Source organism: Crassostrea angulata, chromosome 2 (assembly GCF_025612915.1).
Source record: "Crassostrea angulata isolate pt1a10 chromosome 2, ASM2561291v2, whole genome shotgun sequence".
NCBI classification, from domain to species: domain Eukaryota; kingdom Metazoa; phylum Mollusca; class Bivalvia; order Ostreida; family Ostreidae; genus Magallana; species Magallana angulata.
In genome coordinates, this window is record NC_069112.1 from 56,287,738 (window position 1) to 56,300,276 (window position 12,539).

General features: G+C 31.3%; 1 protein-coding gene across 1 annotated transcript; it reads right to left on the bottom strand.

Annotated features, from left to right (window-relative positions):
- Positions 1-2,665: 2,665 nt before the first annotated feature.
- LOC128171574 (multiple epidermal growth factor-like domains protein 10) lies at positions 2,666-8,712 on the bottom strand. Its single transcript, XM_052837370.1, has 10 exons — positions 8,647-8,712; positions 7,667-7,897; positions 7,141-7,395; positions 6,601-6,738; positions 5,717-5,854; positions 4,795-4,935; positions 3,959-4,096; positions 3,405-3,548; positions 3,126-3,231; positions 2,666-3,029 (listed from the first exon to the last, which is right to left on the bottom strand). The coding sequence occupies exons 1-10, from the start codon at positions 8,696-8,698 to the stop codon at positions 2,864-2,866; spliced, it is 1,509 nt and encodes a 502-aa protein (XP_052693330.1). The 5' UTR covers positions 8,699-8,712; the 3' UTR covers positions 2,666-2,863.
- Positions 8,713-12,539: the final 3,827 nt, after the last annotated feature.

Consider the following 12,539-nt stretch of genomic DNA (forward strand, 5'->3'; position numbering starts at 1 on the left):
GCAAGAGAGCAGTACCACTCTTACAGTAAAGGGGTCTATGAGGTTTATTGAAACCCTATTCCAAGTTAAATGCATTTCATAAATTGTAATTACTTAAAATAACAGTTTTATGATCATTCCTGCTGTTAATCAACTGCACTTATTATAACTTAATGAAAGTTTATAACTGATCCATTTTCATTTAGTATAATTTTCATAAAAATATGGATTCATGGCAGTTATGATTTGTATTCATATCAAACTGAAACTTTTTTTTAAAAAATTGCTGCCATATAACATGTATAATTCATGTTAGTTTAACTATTAAATTTATCCTCATATAAAAACCAAGACAATTAATAAAATCAGTAAATCATATAATAAATCCAAAAATGGAAAGGGATAAACCTTATTTACTTATGATATATATATACCATTTGCTATATTAATTCCAGGTTATATGACATGTTGCAATCATAAAGTTTTGGTTTTTCAATGTTGCAAAAAAATCAGTCTAATATGTCTATAAAATATGTTCAACATTCAGGGATGTATTCATCATTAGGGATCAAACCCATGCAGACCAGTAGAAGTAATAGGGGGGGCAGGGGTGAATTCCTAGGGAGGGAGGACGAAAACCAATTTTAAGGGGTAATTAGCACATTAAGGGGAAGGTGTGTGGGGTGTCTTTAGGTATCTTAATTGGGGTTTGTTCTTTCTTTTAACTTGGAAATGCATGCACTTACACTGGGAAGTATATGAAATAGGGTTTGCCAGAAATAAGCAATGTTAAGTTGCTAGCTAGCTCTCAGAGAAGTTCAAACAGTTTGCAGTTACTACTATAAGATATACCCAATTTAAAATGCCATGTTAAATGTCAACATACACTTGCCTCGGAAGTAAATATCTTTACCACGCTTCGCGCTTGTGTATACAACAGAGTTTATGACCACTGTTCGCTGATGCAGCCGTTGTACAATATATTCACCATTACACTGCAGTACTGTACTCCAATATATGGTCGAGGATACACCTGTACACTAATGTAAAAAAACAACGATCTTTTTTCTGAGACAACAACCGTCACCGCAGTTCCGCCGGCCTTATACAATGTTCTGATCTATTTCTAGAATATTTTAAAATATATTTTTTTAAATGAAATAACTTCAAAACAGACAGTTTCGTGTATTAGCTTCCCCAATTGCATGTTCTGATTTTAGTCAACACCTGTCATAGTCTTAAAAGCGCTTACTGTTACGTTATTATCAGTCTGGAAAGAACAATCTGAAACAAACACGATGCAACATTTGAACAAGAGTCACACTCACAGTGTTTGGACTGAATCATGCATTTGTAAATTGTTTCTCGTGTAAATAATTTTCCGAGAATCTAATTTTCGATGGCGTGAATCAGTTCACTAAACAACACCTTCAAAGAATTCATTTGCTGTAAGGACAAAATAAGGGATTGTAGATTTTTGCGTGTGAAACTTGCTCTCGTAGTTCATTATATACTCATAATATCACGAGTTCTTCTTCTTGACGAACACAGAACCCCAGACAGTATATATATGTTGTAGATTGATATTGAATAGGCTAACTGGTCCAGTTTTATTTTGCTGTTTGTGATTTTTACCTAATCGTTTTGCTGTTGAAATATTTTTACTTTTAAAACTTCATTACCAGCAAAATTTTTGATTGCAACATTACAGACTACACGTAATACGTCCTAGCTGACCAAAATTTTGATAAATACCACTTCTTGCCATTGCAATGTGAAAGTCACAATTAATTTAGGATAACTTAGGAAATTAATTAATAAGTAGACTTTGTAAGAATACATGAACAGGTACTTTCCAACAATTGACATTAGGTTAGTTAAGTTTTCACCTGGGCTGCTATATATTTTCCTTGATTTTTAAATGCTAATTTTAAGCATAAACTAGCTAATATAGAAATATTTTACAGATTTATTCAAACAACCAAAAATTAAAATCACTTGCAACCTGTTCTGTCACAAAGAGATCCATCATACATTTGATGAGTAAATTCAACTTTATTTGAAAATTGCCTAGTAAAAATTTGTAAGGTATATCAACTATGCAATCGGCCTAATATCAGACATTAAGCAGATTCTATTCCTTCACTTCAGATTAATATTTTGTGGGTTTTTTTACCCCATTATCATTACTTTAGTAAATATGGGGGAAAAAACCCAACATAAGCATTAAATATGGGGATAAAAACCCCATCTGATTTTTTTCGGGAATGGTGGGTTTTTTTCCCCACAAATAATTTCATGGGGTTTCTTGCCCCATGGGGTTTATTGCAAAACCCCATGGGGTTTGCATGGGGTTTTCTGTGGGGTATTTTTTCCAAACTAAAATCCCATGGGGTTGGAACTTTTAAGTTCAAATATCTAAAAAAACTATCTAAAAATGTTTCAATTTTTTTTCCATAAATTTATTTAGAATAAAAAACCCCACCATTTGGTACTAAACTTTGGTCAATATTGTGAATGGAAAGGGGTGCGCAACGCCGGAAAAATGTCCATTCCGAAGTTGTCCGTCCCACTGTTATATATATGTACATCATAAAATTTTATGTATTTTCAATGAAATTTGTATTAATGGAAATATTCGTTACATAGATTATGAAATGCATAAAAATTTTGCAGGGGGGGGGGGTCTTAAAAATTACTTCGTTTAAGTCGTTAAAGCAGTATATTCGTTATACCCGTGTTCCTTATAAACATTAACGACAGTTTTATAGGTTAATATAAGAACTTTGCTAGGATTCAATAAGAATTCGTTGTAGACCTAAATTAGCTATATCCGTGTTCGATATAATCGAGTTTTGCCTATTTCATATTTGATGGCTGAACGTTAATCGAGTACATCATAGTCGAAATTTGTTAGATCCTCTTCTGGTACATCATAGGCAGAATTGTCGGCAATGTATACAGAATTAGAACTTTCAAAAGACCTCGAAGTTCCGACGTTCGTGATTTCTTTCTGGTGCTGGCTCTTCTTTGATTTGTTTCTTATAACCCTTCAAAAAAAGTATCATAGAAACAAAGCATCATCATGTATACAAAATGATTGGGTTAATATATAATTGTATCAATTGACATTTCAAGTTCATTACCTGAAAACTAAGCAGATGTTGATGAGAGCACTAACACAGAACAATGAAACAAATGAGTAGAGTTCATATGACAGCTGCAACCTTGATGATGAAGACTCGACATTAACTGCAGCGAATTACAAAAAAAAATCGAGCGCATCAAATGTTTAACCCAAATTTAACGGTAAAGATTCTTATCAATTAGTATTAAACATACGACAATAATATTCATAATCTTAATATTTTGTTGAAATATTTTACTGTTGAATTTCGAAATTAATGAGCAGTAATTGGGATTACCGTCATTACAAAGGTTCCCTTGAAAACCAACGTCACATCCGCGTGGACATTGACCAGTCACGTGGTGACATTGTTCCCCGTACACGTAAAGACAGTTTCCACAACTCAAAGAGCAGTTAGACCCATATGTGTTGTTCTTGCAAACTAGATACAAATGTCACGATATCACTTTACAAAATAAACACAAAGAACTGTGATTTTCAAAACACACATTTTGAAGAATAATTTGCCTAATAAAATTTAGAAAATTTAAAATGTCAATAAAGGGAATGAGCGAGTCTTTGTGGGTATGTTATATGTTCACGGAAAAATAAAAAAGCCTTTCTTTTCATAATTCTGTCTGATTATAAATATATAGAAGGTTTAAGAAGGCGTGGATATTTGTGTTTTGTTTGTCTTATCAAAGTATCTAAAATAAAATTAACTTGAAAAGAATATACGATATTTGATGCATTCCATCGTCAATAGATTCTTTTAATAAATAGGTTTTATCCTGTGTCTTCATTTGGCAAAAAGTCTAATTTACCATAGAATTTCATGTTCGATGTACTCACCGTGCCTACACTGAAGTCCGTGATAACCACTGTCACATCCGTGTAAACAGCTGCCATCTTTGTAGTTACATTGATCTTTATTCAGACAGAATCCACACTGATTTGAACAATCTTTCCCAAATGTGCCCCCGTTACATTCTGTTTTGATAGAAATTGAATGTATGAAGCAAAATAATTCATTTTTTTTACTCTTAGCATAATTTTACATTTGATTCAATACATTCTTCATTTTCAAATACTTAAGGGTAAGACTGAAGACATCAATGGATTGCAAAGTGACCTTTTTCTTCAAGACATGTTAGAGATTATACAGGGTAGACATGGACATAGTCAGTTTAGGTTTTGTGAAAGTATTTAGTCATTCATTTTTTTTTATAATTTCACGAAACATCGAAATGCAATAATGTAATGCAATTATTTAAAATGAACTCGTTAAAATTATGCAGCATTTAACAGCCGCTGAGCGTATGCATACTTTTCACAATGCATACAAAACTGATTTATTGAATTATAAAAACTACCTTTTTTATCTGAATTATATGTTAACAAGTATATTTTTTGTTTTCAAACTTTATATCTTACGTTATATATAAATTGGAATCAAAATATGGATGGTAAATCTCTGGGATTTTTCAACAAGGGCCAGGGAAATCAGAATCTTAATCAAATTTCATTGTAGTCATGATATTTACTAGCCTTTGTGTATATTATCATGTAACAAAAACCCATCTTTTTTGAAAACACTGAAGTAATAAATACTACTTACACATGTAAGACCTGTATTTTGATTAGTCGCAACCATAAAAAAAACACAAAAAAACCCCGAAACCTCGTACTTTTATCACAGGTGGATCCTTTCCACCCCACTTGGCACCCTTTCTCACACTCTCCTGTTACCCTATTACATTGCCCCGGTACTCCACAGTTTATGCTACATTTGTCTTCACAGTTTATACCATATACACCATGAGGACAGGCTGTAAAATGAACGATGATCATTTTTTAAGGTTTTCTACTTTATTAAAGGTTTCTTAAGGTTGGTGGGGTTGTAGCTAATTTTAAAGACTGTGGTTTTAATTAAAGTGCTAAAATTAATTCAGATCAGGCTGCATAACTAGGTTTTATGAATTGATGAATAAGAAAAAGCTATGAGAAACGCTCAAATTTATGAAGCCATTTTTATGTTATGTTTATGTTATGCTACGTTATGCGATTTAAATGATCTTCTATAGGATTTTAAAGCAATGCTATGAGATGTGTACGCTTTGCTATGAGAATGGAAATGAAATGCTGAATGATGTGGCCTGCTATGCTTTGCTGTGTTATTTAAACAAAACCGCCTCTTCATAAAGAAGAGTTCTTAAAAACTTGAAATAAATTATGAAAAAAACCAAAGTTTACCACTTAAATAGATCTGCAATACAAACATTTGTTCTAAAAAAGAAAAGCCTTTGGAAATTGAGTTGAAATTATGTATATCTTTTGCTATGGTATGCTATGGTATCCTACATGTATGACGAATGAGAATTTAAAAATATGCTATGATATTGACTGCTTTGGTATGAAATTCCAATGTTATGCTATGAGATATAAATGCTATGATATGCTATGATGTCAATGATTTAAAAATATGTTTGAATTAAATGTAAAATGTTCAATATTTCCTCCATAGTATTTTTAAATCAATTTCGTTCGTTCATTTTTTTTTATTAAACTGCCATTAATTCAAAACAGATGGTTATTAAATAATAGTCATACCAATGTCACAGTTGATACCCATAGTGCCTTTGTTACACCCATGTGGACAACTTCCGTTCAAATAGTCACATTCTTCCCAATCTCTGCAGTTTCCACAAATCCGTGAACATTCTAGTCCAAACGTGTGTCCGCTGCATTCTGTTGTTAAACATCACTCAATATTTTTAAAATAAAGCAGACAATAAATACTGGTAAAGACCTTAAATATCTTGCATCAATACCATTTTTTAACTAGCATCACGTTATGTAGAGAGATAGTCCCTAAAATATATACGAAGCAGTAAAGGTTAAGGCAACGTTTAAATAATGATTATTTTTTAAAGTTAAAAGTTTAATGGTAAAATTTGGAAATTAAAATTGAAGGCAATGTAGACCTCATTTTTTCATGTTCCTGCACATCCTACATGCAATGTTTGAAATAATGATATATCAAGGAGATTGGTTTTCTAATTAACTAAAAATGTTGTTGATTAGATTATTCTTTAATTCAAGAACTGTGGATCCATAAGAACATCTGAATTAAAATTAGTACGACTACATGTATGAATGGCTTTAATTTTAATTAGTAATTTAAAGCAAGTCAAATTATAAACTCGATTTTCTCTAAAAAAGACTTCATTCATTCAAAATATTTTCCTGATATATATGAAGGGTTTAACAAAAACAAAAATCTATACCATCAATTTACCAAATTAGTTTATTTTTCCCACTGTCTTAAAGTGAATAATGAAAGACATAAAAGAAAGCTTTTTTTAAAAAAAGGTTTTTTTTTTATCAATGTATAGCAATTAACGTACAAAAGAGAATCTTTATAAATTAACAAAAGAAAGCATTCTTTGTGGACTGTTGCATCAACATATCAAAACAACGTTGAAACTTCATACTTTGATCACACTCTGGACCTTTGTAACCCGGAACACAACCCAGGCAAGTTCCATTCTCAATGTCACAATGACCTGCCTGGCACTTCTGTGGACACGGTAAAGAACAGTCCTCTCCGTAATATCCTGGTGTTGGACAACCTAAGATTGAAAGTTGCTTTATTCATTAAAAAATAATTGGTGTGTTGTAATTTGTGTCAGAGTATGGCAGAGTAAACGTGAAATATATCAAAAAAGAAACTTATATTTAGTGTTCGAGCATTCTCAAGTGCACTTTATAAGTAACTTCATACAAATGTACGTGCCTGCACTTTTGAGCGCGTGGACATGTGTGATCATGGTTTTTTAATGTTTGAAAGTATTGTTAATTGCTTAAAACATTTTTTTCAAAATACCTTTACCTTATTTTTTTTAATTGTCTCGTTTAAAAATGGCCAGAAATATTGAATTGTTTTTCTCTTTTTTCAATTTTACATGCAAAAATTTTTAGATTATAATACAAACGTCACTTAATCATTAGATCGATATCATTTGAACACTGACCGTAAACTTCAACTTCACAAAGTTCGATGTATCCTCCATCAGTAGAATACCCAGCAGGATACGGAGGATGGGTCCTGTTGTTGTGGTAGATGACGTATCTCCCATGTTCCGCGCAAGATATGTTTATTTGATTAGGAATTGTTGTTAATGTGTAGTTGGTATCCTTAAAACACTGTATTCCAGCCTCCCTACTAGTTGTGTTCGATATGTAAAGCGAGAATCCTAGAAATCTTGAAGCGTGCTGGCTGATTTCATCTAGAAATACATATAAATTAGCTTTTCGAGTCGTGATAAATAAAGGCGTTATAGAATACAGTGACTTATTTTATAAAACGATAAGTGCAGCCCAAATATTAGCCTGCTTTTCATAACAATTGGTTTTTCAGATGTTAAATACAAATCAAATATTTAACAGGTAATGAAACCTGAAAAGCCAAATAACATGGGTTGATCAACTCTCTTTATGCCTAGAAATGTCACTATATAAAAGAGACCAAACAAAAGATGAAAAACACAGCTAAAATACCCCAAGCAAGGTTGTCGGTTCTGTACTGAATAAAAATATGATGTATGCTCAGCACATCTCCCAGGTCTACCCGCCATTCCGCTGTTGATTTAGAATTAGCTGATATCGCACATTGTCCACCATAAGCAGACAGGTCTGATTTGTTTCCGTCCACAGCACGATCCGCTCCCCACTCCGGTCTACCGGGATAGGGGTATTGCTGCCATGCCGGTTTAAGCAGAGCGATGTTTTCTGTGAATGGGCAAAAGCAAAAAGTGTTATGATGATACATTTACATTTCGCTATGTCTGCTTACTGACGCTTAATGATATTACATAATAATGTTATCAGTGCAATTTAAAGCTTTTAAAATTACGAAGTCTATACAATCGCATTAATGTATTATGTATACTGTTATTGTTCCTTCATTGTATCTTTTGTGTAAATTTTAAACTATCAAGCTGCAAAACGTAAATAAACAGTCTTACTATTATGCAATTAAGGATATATTTACATTTATCATTTCATAACTAGTGTATTGGTTTCATAAGTTATGTTCCTGCTTAAACACTTAATATCGAACAAACAACTCTTAATAAAAAGTGTCCCATGTTCCGGTTTTTTCCTTAATATTTCAATTGTCTCTGAAAGTTAAAATCATCTTCCGTCTTCGTATTATGAATGTCTAATTTCTGCTTAAATACGGTCTTTAAAAATGTTCATAATGTTTATAATAAACAATATACAATAAATGTATAGTTTTTAAAGACATTTGGAGAGAGAGAGAGAGAGAGAGAGAGAGAGAGAGAGAGAGAGACGCAGACAGATAGATAGATCTTGTAAATAAAAACAACGTATATGTAAATTACATAAAGTTTTATTCAATGTAAGAATAAAAACAAAAATGTTTTAGAACTAACTTTCAAATATGCTACTGCATGTAATAAATAAGCATTCAACAAACTTTTAACTAAAGAAAGAACAAAATGGTTAAGTCTTACCATATGATTTTACTTGGCAAATAAATTCACTTATGAAGAGCAGCCACGCCATACTGTGTTACGAACGTTCGTTTATAAGGAAATGAACTGGTTACGTATATTCTTGATCGCTTGAGCGCTCGCTGCATTCACTTGATTCGGGTCTCAAATGTATGAGAGCAACATATGATTTCTTTGACCTAGAGACATAAATGTTGCCAGGGGTCCAGGACAACATTTCTGTCTGAATGTCAAACAAATCATATTTTGCCCGATGATCAGCCAACAACTGTTTTGTTATACATGTACCCTTTGCTACTGATACACGTATAATAAGATTTAATGTCGCAAAGCTCTTCGACTATTTCCCCCTCCACCAGGATTGGACGAAAATTAATAAGCTATGAAGTAGCGGTCAATCAATCTTTGGAGACCGGTAAACACAGAATTTGTTTGAATGGTTGAATAATATTTGTTTGTTGGAGGTTTTGTTAATCAGACCTTTACGAAGAGTATCAAAGGGTATAACAATCCATTTTACCCATGTGCAACTTGTTGTAGATGGAATAGAGCACCCCTTATTGTGTGTATGTTGCTTTGTCTATGTATGGATTCTAAAAACTGAAGGCAAGATTGAATAAATACGTTATCAATGCGTTATTGCTTAGAATCCACTTGCAATCAGAGTATTTTTTTTTCTAAATTATACTCTTATACATGTTTCTTGCTTATAGTTTGAGAAAACAATTCCGACATCACATATCATTATAGAATTAAGAAGGTATTGATTTCCTTAAATCCTATATATAACATTTCTGGATTTTAGACTGATGAAATTTTAGGTCACGCTTGTGCATTGTTTTATAAATAACGACCTCCTTATCAAAGAATTTTGCGGAGTAACAAGTATCACAAATTCTGAATATCGCCTTCCATATAAAGTTCGGTATTTTTAAAAGGTTCGGTAAAAATAGACATGACGCACAGGGAACTGTAGAAAAAAAAATGTAAATCGTTAAAACAAATTGGTAGTTCAAGTCGACTTTAAGACTTAGTATGAATTTCGAACGAGTTGCTTGAAAGATAATGTATTGACAATCTCTTTTATTTTTACCTATATAAATGAGGCAATGGGGTCATTCAATCCGTGTCAACGAATAATTTTTCATTATGCTTTGCTTGATTTAAAAAATAATGATTGTTTAAGATTACAGATTTAGTAAGTGATTTAAAGCTGAGGATAGATATGATCCACTTTTGCACATGTAATATAGTCTGATGGTAAAAGGCAAAAATCAACCACACAAGTTAGCCAAGGGAAGTACTACAATAGTTTAAGATAGGAATTAATATTTAATTTCCAGAACTTAAAATATTTTTAGTTGACTTTTTCCTAGGGAAGATAGTCTGGAAGCAAAAGCTCAAAATGAAGGTCAGATTAGACTGAACAAAAAATAAATAGTGGAAAACTATATAAGAAACATATAAAGAAAATAACTGTTGAGTTTGTTTTCAATTCATTTTCTATGATTTGATTTATATAGTTAAGAACAAACATTCAGATACTCAGGAAACGTTAAAAAAAGTATGCATGGTTTGAACGCCAATACTCGTTGTAAATTATTTTCTCTTTCTTATTTCAACAAGTACATTTGTACTTTTCTGCCTTGTAACATATTAAATAGGATGTAAAGATACGTGTTAACATTTGTTAACCATTGCTTTCTGTACAGAAATTACGTCGCAGACGTAATTTAGGAACTCACATCCGATGCGCAATTATATTCCTTTTCAATTTTTTTTTTTTAAATATTTAAAATTGAAGATGTCTTTCTGTTTGTATTACATACTTTAATATCGGTTTATTAATCCATTCAAAAGCCTACTTAATGGATTTGTATTTTTTGGTTTACCAGGCCCTAGAAATAGTATCTTTTGTTCAGAAAATAATAAAATTTTGTAAATAGATCTATATACATGTACAAAGACAAGAACGTACACGTCCATTTAAATAAAAAGAGATGTACTACGCATAGGTATAGAGGCTGCAAGTCAACGTTAAATAGATTGCAATGAAAACTTTCCAGAATGTACATGTATATCTTATGGTGAGTTTTTTTTTTGTGAGTACTGATCTTATATTTGATTTTTTTTTAAATAAACAAACATAAAATGTATATCTTAATATAATTTGTCTTCCAAATCACTTCATTATTGGCAAATTATTTAAAAAAAATTCACAGAAGATTATTTTTAAAAAAAGAAACAGTCATAGACCTACATTGAACATTAGGCACATATAGAGAATGACAGAGGCGTTCATATAATAACAGGGGCTGACAGGGGATGTGAATCGCGGATGACAGAAGATTACAAAGTATACAAGGAGTTACAGGGGATCAAATACATTATAATTGGACATATTTACTGGTTATGAGGATGAAAAAAAGTTTTTGTCCACCGATACAGCAACTACTTCCGCCGGTTTGGCCGAGGGAAATACTGACCATTCAAGTAGTTCCATTATGAAATTAAATGTATTTTTATTAAAAAAAAATATCTGGTGTGCTAAATGAGCAAATGTGGTTCCTGTTACGACAGAGATTGAAAAAAGAAGGTATAAAAAATACTAGCAAACAAGTTAATTTTGTTTAAGATATTCGGTCAGCTAAAATCTCCAGAAAATAAATCTACACATTAAACTTGTGAGTACAATTTGTATACAACGGTTATCAATTTCTGCGTCACCCAAATTTGGAAAACATCTCTAAATTTAATACAAAAAATAACGTACACTTCTGCCAAGGTTTTGTAATGAAGTAAAAATGATAAAGATCAGTTTTTGTGCAATAAAATCAACAGAGAGGTATAATTATAATGTGGGAGGGGAAAAGGGAAGTTGAAGGGTTATGAAATGACTGTATAGCAATAAAACTAAAAATTATAGAAATCTCACAAAATTAAATCACTAGTATGTCGCTGTAGTGAAGATATTTGTTTCTATTTTAAACTAGTTTTGATTTAAAATGAAACTATATGTTACTATGTTTACAAGAATTTAAATTCTCAATGGTATTATCATTTACAAAAGTTTTGGTTCTTAATGATTAGAAAATTCATTACATAAAATTAAACGTATTAAAGTGCACGTATGAAAACACACTATTTTAAATATACATATTACGGTTTTAGATTTTAAAAACTATATATACAATTAAAGCTGTTCTAGTGAACCAGAGTGCAATTTTGTATATTATCTTTACTATAAAGGCAATGACATCTAAATTATAATTTCGCTTATTAGGTATGTCTGTTTTTGACTGTATACAAAAACTTGTTGGGTTGATCAATTACATTTCGTTTGAAATTTTAAAAACAACATGTTTTTCTAGAAAATCAAAATGCTTATTGAAAAATATTCAGAGCTAGCATTGGTCTCTTAAACGTAAAATCATGTTTCCAAAAAAAAAAACAAACAAAAAAAACAAAAAAAACAAAACCAAACAAACAAACAGAAGAAAAAAAAGAACAAAAATAAAGAGGAAAGATTCGTCAAAAAGAACATTGTTGTGGCAAACCACCTTGAATCAGTATGGATGAGGCATGTTCCCTTTTCCCGATCTTTCTGCTTCGGTTTTTAACAAAACCTAAGGTGCTTATGTCGGCTAACGAGGGATCCTTCAATTTACCATTGCTCCTATTAAAATGGCGTTACTTTAACTACCCCTTCATACATCGGCAAAAATAAACAATCCTCTGAACGTTTGCATGTTAATTTTCTCAAATATATATATATATATATATATATATATATATATATATATATATATATATATATATATATATATATATATATATATATATATATATATATATATATATATATATATATATATAATCACATATAATGATGA

Bases quoted from the DNA above. Each gene is read 5' to 3' on its own strand.
- LOC128171574 (XM_052837370.1), bottom strand. From the start codon at position 8,698: ATGGCGTGGCTGCTCTTCATAAGTGAATTTATTTGCCAAGTAAAATCA. The intron at 4,097-4,794 runs GTACGAGGTTTC...CTATCAAAACAG, and splicing joins AGGATCCACCTGTGATAAAA to AATGTAACGGGGGCACATTT. The intron at 3,549-3,958 runs GTGAGTACATCG...ATTTGTATCTAG, and splicing joins CGGACTTCAGTGTAGGCACG to TTTGCAAGAACAACACATAT.